General features: G+C 38.1%; 1 protein-coding gene across 1 annotated transcript in view; it reads right to left on the bottom strand.

Moving 5' to 3' along the window:
• Positions 1–6,405: 6,405 nt before the first annotated feature.
• Positions 6,406–11,196, bottom strand: part of LOC121870756 — a 47,811-nt gene continuing 43,020 nt past the window's right edge. The window contains exon 3 of the mRNA XM_042372699.1: positions 6,406–6,702. Coding sequence (XP_042228633.1) covers positions 6,543–6,702 — 160 coding nt within the window. The 3' untranslated portion in view covers positions 6,406–6,542. The remainder of the gene's footprint in view (positions 6,703–11,196) is intronic.

The raw sequence follows: 11,196 nt of genomic DNA, 5'->3' as shown, positions 1-11,196 counted from the left end.
CAGTAGTTCAAATGAGGGCCCAACTTGGCATGATCTAACCATCAGTATATGGGACCATTCTTATCGGGGCCCCGTTCTATGTGTTTGAAATGGGACCCCCTAAGGATTGGGGCCCATTTGTCGTGTCTGTTTGTACAATGTATAGTCCATAATCAGTGCAGGTATACAAACAATGTACATAGACACTGCAGGTATATAAACAATGTTCATACGGTAGACATTAATAAGAACGTACTGTAGAAATGTTTCAGCTTTTCGTTAGAGGATAAACAAAAGGTTATAATTAAAGAGTTGTGTTTATTTTCATACTTTACAAAATGACAAAAATAAGAAAAATAATAAGAACAAATATTAAGAGGTAGAGAGGAAATACGGTTTTATTAATATCGTTTTGTGATTCGCTCTCATGAAACAAATGCCAAACGTTGATTCATTCCTCAATGAACCAATCACATTGAGTCTTTATGAAAACACTGTCCAATGGAAGACGATCACAGTAGTCATGCATTTATAGTTAGCCAATCAAGAAACGGCTTTAGTATGAAGACTTATATTATCAGCCAATCAGGGAACGTCTTTGATACTACATTTATATTAGCCAATCAGGAAACGTCTTAGCTATTACATCAATACCAGCCAATCAGGAAACCTGTTAGCTGTTACATCAATATCAGCCAATGAGGGAGCAGCATCTTTGATACTATATCTATATCAACCAATCAAGGACTGGCTTTTAAATACTACATCAACAGTCAGCCAATGTGATAATTGCTTTCATTACTCTATCCACAAATTAGCCAATCAGAGAGCGTCCCCACTCTCGTTTAATCACGCAGAACATAAAAGATAAATGACTTTGTTTGGCGTATGTCCCTCCCTCTTTCACCCTACTTACAAAATTTTTAACAAACAAATAAAAACACATCAACTTACTATACTACATAATTCGAGGGGATTCTGAACTCGTAGAACTGAGTCATAACTACCTAATTGCTAGTTACAGACACTTAACTTAAAGTAACTATATGCCCAGGGGGATAATCCGTGTTATGTAAAAAAAGTAAAAAAAATAAAATAAAAATCACCATTATTCACTAAATCATTCATTATTACTGTTCACCCAAGTCTTTCGTCAACGTTCATACAGACAAAATATTATACAGTTTAGTTAATGCAATATTGACTCAAAACTTGTATTAATATTCTGGGACGTGCTGACTGACTTATTAACCTATAACAATACACTAAATGACTAATACAACTAATTACAACTTTCAAATCACAATGAAAATAGAAAGAAAATAATACTAATATTAATAATGATAATAATAATGATAATAATAATACTAATAATAATAATAATAATAATAATAATAATAATAATGACAATAATAATAATAATAATAATAATAATAATAATAATAATAATACAGTTCGTCATATCTGCCCTTATAACTATACACATAATATACAACGCTATACACCTCTTTTCATTGTTTAATACATGTTACTGCAATAACATCCACTCGTATAGATTAAACAGAACTTTGTTGTAAACACGATCATACGAAATTACAAATAGAATGTTGTATATCTAAATTAACATAACATAACATAACATCTGCTTCTGTTTACGTAATTGACAAAATGTATTTTTATGAAACCAGTTATTCATTTTTACAGTACATGTTAAACAAGCAACTTCTGGAATATCTATACATACAGTTTACAGTACCATGAAAACGCACACACACACATACATACACACACATAAAATATATCCTAACACGTAAATAAATAAATAAATAAATAAATAACGATAAGTAATGTAAATAAATAAATATAATTGCCCTCTTATATAAACGAGTATTATGATAAAGGTTAGGTTAGGTTAGATTAGGTTAGGTTAGATTAGGTTAGGTTAGATTAGGTTAGATTAGGTTAGGTTAGGTTAGGTTAGATTAGGTTAGGTTAGGTTCCTTATTTAAGACTGGCCAACAGCTTCTTCGCTACTTAACGAAGACCAACCTCGAGGTAATGAAGAGAAAATCTAAATTTCTTCCTCAATTGAAATATTAATACATATGAGAAGTTCTCCCTTATTTTGTCTCCGTAGCAACAGCAAGGACGTGTTATACATATATACATACACATACATACATACATACATACATACATACATACATACATACATACATATGTCTTGCAGAAAATAGTCGTAGGAGCGTCTAGGGTTTATTGTGGTGACGTGAATGACGATAATTAATGTTTAATGGCAAGAATGGCGTCATTATATAATTATTAAACAGTTTAATAATGATCATTAGCTTTCATAACACAAGCTAGTATGAACCTATAGTAAGCTAAGATTAACTGACTCGGTAAAATATGATCGTATGAACTGACTTGAAAATCTAGCGAGAAACGTTTTTGTTTGTCTAATAAACACAACTAAGTTAAAAAAAAAATCCAACAATCACCACAACAAGTATGGGAAACCTACTGTATATTGTTACTGGTGCAGATGGCAAGAAATTGTTTGATTTATCATAGTGTTTTCTGAATGGTTTTGTAGTGAGTATTATCATTATTATTATACTCTTGTTTTTTCTTCAAATGAGTGACCGTCGGGGTGGAGGAAGGGGGGGGGGGGAGAGGGGGGGGAGAGGGTGGGGGGGTGTTGGTGGAACTTGACGATAAAAATAATTTCTCAAAACATGAATGAGTTGAATATTTCTCTTCTTCCTCCTCCTTCTCTCCACCTTCTCCTCTTCCTCCTCCTCTCCGCCTTCTCTTCCCCTCCCCATCTTCCTCGATTTATATGCCGTAAGAATGTCTGTCTCACTTAACATTCTCATTATTATATCAAGTTAACTTTTCCCCCCCCCCTCTCTAACTAGTGCTGTGGGAACTTTTCTACACACTTTAGATAGATTCTCAAACGTTCTTAGGGTAATTTCTCTTCCTCCCTAACTGACTTGTGTACTTGTAAAGATCACAACGTTATCCAAGCATTAAAGGAGTTGATTTTAGTCCATTAGAAAAACTTATCTTCGGTTTATTTAAGAATTCAACTTCAAAATCGTAAGATAATGGAATTTTAACCCTGTGATATATATTAACCTCAAAGGGATTAAATTTATTATCCTCTTATCATGTAAAAATGTTTGTTTGTCCATTTAATCGATGTCTTGTGAACTGGACATTAAGTGATCCCAGACGAACCATTTAAAACGAGAAAAACAAAAAAAGTAAAGTGAATGAGATTTACGTCTTCTGTCTCGTCTCGTTTTCTATATATGAAAGAAACTTATTTATCCTTTACATAACTTTCAATATCACAACACCAAAATAATGAAGGATTTTTTCTTTTCTTTTTTCAATTCGTATCGGTGAGTTTGTGTTTGAGATTCGTAAATATAGAAATAAATTTGTGTGTATATACAGTATAATATGACGTTGAACATGTGACTATAGGTTATATAGGAAAGCAGGGACTTGAGATGGTGGGTGGGGGGGAAGGGAAGGACAATTAACGTTCTTTTGTTCCTTGTGTACTAACTACTAATTCTCTATGGTGAGTTTAAGCTTCAAGCAAAGAGACAGAATCGCGCCTGTGAGGACATATAACAAGCATTGTGTTTTGTCCCGTTTTTTAAGCCTCATTCGTGGTGTTTTTGTTATTTTTCTCTGCAAAATGAAGTGAAAATGTGTTGGCGAAAGTATGAAGTGAGCAAATAAACAAATACACGTACACAAAAACACAAAATTAATTATATTTTGTCTTTTATCATCATGCAATAACAACTTTATATTTTGATTATGTTTTTTTCTGCATGGGGTCTCCTCTTGTAGTCTGCTCTGTGGGTTGACAAGACATCCCCTTGGCTATAAAACCACAGTCTGTTCTATGAAAATACCAACTGAACGAAGAACTGACATACGGCTGAGACGTATCCCCCAGAATTTGTCTCATCGTGTAATGAACCAAAAATAAAGTACCATTACTATGTTACTCTTAGCTTGGGAGTCAGTATCCCTCTCGTGAATCAATGACATGTTAGCACTAAAACACACTAACGTGGTCCCTGTAGTGCATTAAAGGATTATAAACATTTATTACAGCTACACCTCAAACCTGGTCATTGATGGCTTCCTCACTCGATAAACATAAGGTCTCAACAACATACGAATGGGAATAGTCATTAATGTGTGGTGTTACTCATTACACATACAGAGAATAGTGGGGAATATTATTAGATGGATGTGTAATACTTCTCAGAGGTCCAGTTCCTTGTCAAGTTTTTCACACACACATATATGTCTCAGTAAAAGTTCCTCAGTTAAATGTCTTATTAATTCCACACGAGGAAGAGGTTAGACATCTTTCCTCTGTTTATGTCTAACAAACACCTGCCAGGTTTTCCATCATCCTCGACGCCTTATAGACAACAAAGTATCACGTCGTGGCGAGCCTTAAGGTGGGTCCTTCTGCAGCGTCTACCACAGAGGGCGTGTTGAGATTCCTTATGCTATTTACAGAAAGATTCCCTGTTCATCTCCCAACCACCTACCCCCATCCTACCTCCAACCTACCTCCAACCTACCTCCATCCTACCTCCATCCTAGCCCCAACCTACCCCCATCTTACCCCAACCTACCCCCAACCTACCCCCATCCTACCCCCAACCTACCCCATACCCCCCAACCTACCCCCACCTGCCCCAACCCCCAACTACCCCCAAGCTGTTATGAGTGTAAGATAACAGACACCAGCTTCTCTCCCATTCAGTTCTCCATCTTCCACCCCCTCCATATACCTACCTATTCCAGAGCTATGTCCGTATATCTCCGCTAAGACACGTGCATGTCCCATAAGAATGTCGTATGTTGACTTTGCAATATTTACACATTGCAAGTATTGGTGTGAGAGACTGTAGGCCACGTCACTCTCTTCGATCTATCCAAGCGAATTTTAAGCTGCGTCAGCGGCTCCATACACAACTGGCTGACTGATTCACTCACTCATTCGCTGACAGAAAGAAATGCAATGCCAATGACGGAGAAAAGTAGATTTCTAAACTAGTGGCAACAATGTCCAGTTTTTTTTTTGGTACTGTCTGTCTCTGTCATCCTATCTGTCTGTCTGTCTGTCTGTTTCTACCTTAAAAGACATGTAGGTGTCGTCACTTTGTAAGGAATGTGTAACTTGTCATTTACCAGGTCAAAGAGACAGTCCATCACAGCCTTAACTATCCAATCTCTCTCAGGAGTCTAAATGATGGTTATGTTTGTCATCACACCTGGCCAATGAGAGTCTCCACCTGTAATTAACACCAACCTAAATTCCTTCACTTTTCTCATAGTATCTCCTCATCCACAGGTCTACGTCACTATACCACGTCATTCACCTTTATTTATCTCTGTTCTAGTGACTGTCTTATCTGTCTGTCTTTCACTTTATTATCGTCTCTTCTAATCACTCTTAACACAGGTATAAAGTCACTCAACTCACTCTATAGGTCCTGGATAGTCGTGGTGCCTTCTCTTGCTGATTTGACTGATATTATTACCTTTCAAGATATTCTCAGGTTGTATAAGTCATTATCACTGGATCACAAATATTAAAAAAAAAATATTGGTCATTATCGAGTTGGTTCTAAGACTAACCGCATTATCTTTCAATCATTCTTACAATATTTGGATTCAAGGTCATTATATAATATTTTTACACCCATTTTTCATGTACAATATAATGATAAGTGACATTACATTATACATTGATATCCTTTTTTTCTTCTAATTTCCTTGTCACTTTGTTTTCTTTCAATGTTTTTTTTTTAAGATATTTATCATTATTGTTTTGTTTTTCTTGATGGGGAGAAGTTACTCAACAATGAACGAGGGAAAAAACATCATTATATTATTATATGAGGTGAGGAAACTATGTATTTTCCGGGTGTATTTCCCCTCCAGTAGTGAGTGTCTTGAGTGACTTGTAGCTAGAGGGTGTATTCAGTCACTCAATAAAATCCTCAGTCACTCATTTACGTCCTCAGTCACTTGTTTAAGTCCCCGGTCACTTGTTTAAGTCCCCAGTCACTTGTTTACGTCCTCAGTCACTTGTTTAAGTCCTCAGTCACTTGTTTAAGTCCTCAGCCACTTGTTTAAGTCCCTACAGTAGACCGGTCATACAAGATGGCATAAGATGGCTTGTTGTAGACTCAGCCGCCAAGTATAATAAACCCCTCGATATAACGGACTTCTCTTTCCATATAATCCGTTAGATGATGAGGAGGGGATTTTCACATCTAATGGATCCTCTATATAACGGACTTTTGTTTTTTCTATAGTCCGTTAAATGGAGGTATCACAATGGACCCTCGATATAACGGACTTTTTTCTATATCGTCCGTTAAATAGAGGTTTCATTGTTTACGACAGGGGGAGGGGGGGGGGTCTTCTCATATCAACTCCAGCAGTCTGTCGCGTCGTGTCGTCTCCCAGGGCGAGGGTCGTGGGAGGGAGTGGGAGGGACACATCTAGTCTTCGCCATACCAATAATCATAAACATACAAGAGAATCTCAAGCGGCTGGACCAGACAGGGATACTCGTAGAGGCAATCCTGTTCGCCTTCGTCGCCGTACATCGCCGCTCTCTGGTACTCCGTCATCTCTTCTTCAGGCACACTGTGAGGAGACCTGTAGAGGGAAGACACAATTAATGACGTGAATTCTAAGTGTGATGGTGTAATTCTAAGTGTGATGGTGTAATTCGAAGTGTAATAGTTCCTCCTTCTTCCTGTAAAACATAGAAAATGGACACCAGATCAGGTCATGTATTTGTACTAAAACATTAATTTAGAATAGTGTAAATAGATTTTTTTACTCCAAATTCGACCCAAAAAATAAAAAATAAACAAATAAAATAAAAATCTGGAATCTAGAATAGTTTCCCCTTTCATATGTGGCTTAATAGAAGAAAACTGACATAAAAGAGAACTCGTTTTCTATTTTACAGTGATAAGTCGAACTGGCTTTCTCTCGTTCACTAAATATCTCAGTGAATGTAACAATGGTTTTATAATATTGGTACAGATAATAATGAGTTAAAAGAATTCCTAATTGGTTTAAATAATAATGAGTTAAATAATTCCTAAGAATATTGGTTTGAATGAGTTAAATAATTTCTAAGAATATTGCCAGACGAATTTCTAAGACTTACTCCATTATTTTTGTCTTTGTGTTAAATCGTTGGCTACATATTTAAAAGCTTTGTTGAGTCGACTCGATATTATATTAATCTTAAGTGTAAAGAATTTGATCCGGAATGTAAAAAAAAAAATAATAATAATTTAGTAGGATAAAGATAACAGGTAACTTTGTACTTGTGTTATATTAGAGAGGTATTAGACGGGATCTGGGGAGGTGAAATGTTTTATTATGTAGTGTGGTGTCTGCTGTCTGTCTGTTGGCCAGGTTTGTCTGTTACTTCTGTTGGCGAGGGTTGTCTGTTGTCTGTGTTGGCCAGGCTTATGTTTTGCCTCTCTGTTGGCCAGGTTTATCTGTTGCCTCTCTGTTGGCCAGGTTTATCTGTTGCCTCTCTGTTGGTCAGGTTTATCTGTTGCCTCTGTTGGCCAGGCTTATGTTTTGCCTCTCTGTTGGCCAGGTTTATCTGTTGCCTCTGTTGGTCAGGTTTATCTGTTGCCTCTCTGTTGGTCAGGTTTATCACTCATCCCACAATTTCAGGGCAAGGTATTTTTTTGGGGGGGTCCTGTCTGTCTGTCCGTCCCCAAAGGTTAGGTTAGGTTAGGTTAGTTTAGGTTAGGTTAGTTTAGGTTAGGTTAGTTTAGGTGAGGTGAGGTGAGGTAAGGTTAGGTAAGGTTAGGTTAGGTTAGTTTAGGTGAGGTTAGGTGAGGTTAGGTTAGTTTAGGTGAGGTTAGGTTAGGTAGGTAGGTTAGGTTAGGTAGGTTAGGTTAGGTTAGTTTTAGGTAGGTGAGGTTAGGTTAGGTTAGGTGAGGTGAGGTGAGGAGGGTTTAGGTTAGGTTAGGTTAGTTTAGGTGAGGTTAGGTTAGGTTAGGCTAGGCTAGGCTAGAGTGGCTATAATTCTGAGGTAACATAAGCTGGGGTGGCTAATCTTCAAGTGATACAACTATTTCTATCAATATCACCTATTTCTGTAAGATAAGAGTCTGCCACATGCTGTCTATGGCATCCTAAAAAATGACTTTACCAACTGATAATAAAGGTATTAATTAGGCAAAGGTAAATTTAGAGCACCTGTAACACACACACACCAGGTTCTTCAAGAAAAGGTATTTGTGATTTTTTGTTTTTCCCTCGTCTCGTATCACCGGTTCAGCAGCTTCCAGACGCACACCAGCCAACGCCCTGACCCACTATCCAAAAGTTAGATATATTTTACAGGTAAATTCTTAGATTCAGTTCACCTGCATAATTCTGTAACCCACGGTAGGGAATTTATCTTTTACCTGGATTTTTTACCTGGAAACTGTACCTGTGTTTGAAATTTCAATTGAGGATTTATTTATTTTTATTTTTTTATTTTTTTTTGGGGAAGGGGGGGTTGTTTTTATTGATTGTTAATGTGGTAAAGTTTTATTCCTAAATGATCGTAAGTTTATTCTTGCGTGGAGATTTAACCATTGCCGAAGATAGGTCAAGCGTTGTTAAGACGTGTTATTCCTTTGACACACAGAGAGAGAGAGAGAGAGAGAGAGAGAGAGAGAGAGAGAGAGAGAGAGAGAGAGAGAGAGACAATATCTCACGTGATGCGTCCATTGAGAGATTCACTTCATTAACAAAGACAATGGGTAATTATCTCACTGTCTTTGTTCCGTCTGAGGAGAGTTAATGTTTTAGTGAGAGAATAATGATTTTTTTGTTAACCAATGAATATTTTTTTCTAAGAATATTTTTTGTCCTTGTTTTTGGTTCATTTATTTCCTTTTATTTCTTGTCTTTGTTTTTGTTATTGTTATTTGTTTTTTATTGGGTACTTGGGTTCATACAAAGGGGTGTTAGTTACAAGACTAGCGAGGTCATCCTAAAACTATATCTTGCTCTTGTGAGACCTCACTTGGATTACGCAGTTCAATTCTGGTCACCGTATTACAGAATGGACATAGAATCCTTGGAAAGAATTCACAGGAGAATGACAAGACTAATCCCTGGCATTTGGAACCTCGAGTACAGAGACAGGTTAAAGCATCTTAATTTGCACTCCCTCGAGAGACGTAGAGTGAGGGGCGATATGATAGAGGTGTATAAATGGAAGTCAGGGCTAAACAAAGGGGACATTACCAAGGTACTCAAACTATCCAACCAGGAGCGAACTCATAACAATGGTTTTAAATTAGACAAATTTAGATTTGGGCGCGAAATAGGTAAACATTGGTTTGGAAATAGAGTAGTGGACGAGTGGAACAAGTTACCAAATATCATCATTAACTCGAATACTCTGGATAACTTCAAACATAGGTTGGATGGATATATGAGCAATAGGGGTTGGGTGTAAATGGGACTGCCCAGTATGGGCCAATAAGCCAACTGCAGTATCCTCCATTCTTATGTTCTTATTTGTTTTGTCTTTGCTTTTATTTCCATCTTTATTTATTAGTTTTTTCATCTTTATTTCTTTGTGGGTTTCAGTAGTCTCGTTCGTATTAAGTCATCGTACTTAAGGGGTTAAGTTATTGTACTCACGAAACTAACTCATTATTCACAAGAGATTAATTCATCATACAGACAAACCAACAGCAACCCAGCGAGAGAGAGAGAGAGAGAGAGAGAGAGAGAGAGAGAGAGAGAGAGAGAGAGAGAGAGAGAGAGAGAGGAGAGAGAGAGAGAGAGGAGGTGGTCAGTTACGTGTTGACGCTCCGTTATGGGCCCTCAGGGGTCAAGTCAGGTTTACCCTTGACCCAAAAAAGGAATGTGTGAGAGAGAGAGGGGGGGAAGTGAAAGAGAGAAGGATGAAATGATCTGGGTGAGAGGAGGCGAGGAGAAGGAGCAGTGAGAGGGTGAGGGAAGTGTGACGGGACTGAGAGGGAGAGAGGACTGAGAGTATGAGAAAGAAGTGAGAGAGTGAAGAGAGAGGGCTAAGAGGGAATGGGGGAGTCAGAATGTGAGAAAGAAGTAAGGAGAGAGGGCTGAGAGGGAGAGAGAAGTGATGGGGAGAAAAAGATACTTAAATTTTACTTACAAAACACACTTATTTACTTAAAAGAACAAGTGAAGAGAGAGAGAGGTGTGTGTGTGTGAGCGGCGGAGGTTCAGTGTAAACACCGAGAGAGTCGTTAGTTATGTGTTGCGGTTTGTTTATGGAGTTCAACTAACCATAGGAAAAAGGCGTGACTTGTGTGGGTGTGGGTGGGGGTGTGTGGGAGGGGTGTAGGGATGAGTTGTGTGTGTGAAGGTGTGTAGGGTTGTGGGTGTGTGTGTTGTGTTGTTGAGGTGTGTGTGGGGGTAGGTGTGTGTGTGTGTGTGTGTGTGTGTGTGTGTGTGTGTATGTGTATGTGTATGTGTGTGTGTGTGTGTATGTGTATCTATCTGTCTACCCAGCAGTAATTGGGAACCTGGATGTTAATTGATTTGCAGATCGTATTCCGGAGTATTAGTTAGCCAGTGCAGTTGGCGAGTTGTCCGGTCTTCTCGGACTATTCCTTAACACTGGGTCATGCAGCTCGTTAACATAGGGCGTGGTTGTTGTGTTGGCGACAGCTTCTACACCTTAAACAAATTAACGCCTAGGTGGCCCTTGGGAACCAAAAATTTAACATCACCAAAAGGCAATTAACAAGACGTCAAGAAGCTGTTAAAACCACATCAGATATACATTTTAATACATCAAGCTCCACACCCACACCTTCACTAGTCACAGGTGTAGGTAATTACGCCCGGGTAAGCCACCACCGCCCTTAGGTAACTCTCCTATAAAACCCAAAGTTATCGGTGCGTTAATGGAGTCGTTTATAAAGGTGTGGTCGTAGGCTGTCAACAGGTACAGTATACAAAGGTGTTTACTCCCTCACACCTTTGTAATTAGACGCTACGAGTGTGGTAATTGGTTCACCTGAGGATTAGACACCCTAGTTTATATCACCTGAAGATTAGACACCCCAGCTTACGCCACCTGAAGATTGCACACCCCAGCTTATATCACCTGAAGATTAGACA

The sequence above is a fragment of the Homarus americanus genome, unplaced genomic scaffold (assembly GCF_018991925.1).
Source record: "Homarus americanus isolate GMGI-L3 unplaced genomic scaffold, GMGI_Hamer_2.0 scaffold17016, whole genome shotgun sequence".
NCBI classification, from domain to species: Eukaryota; Metazoa; Arthropoda; class Malacostraca; order Decapoda; family Nephropidae; genus Homarus; species Homarus americanus.
Note: the sequence above shows the minus strand (reverse complement) of the source record. Positions and strands in the feature narration are given on the sequence as shown.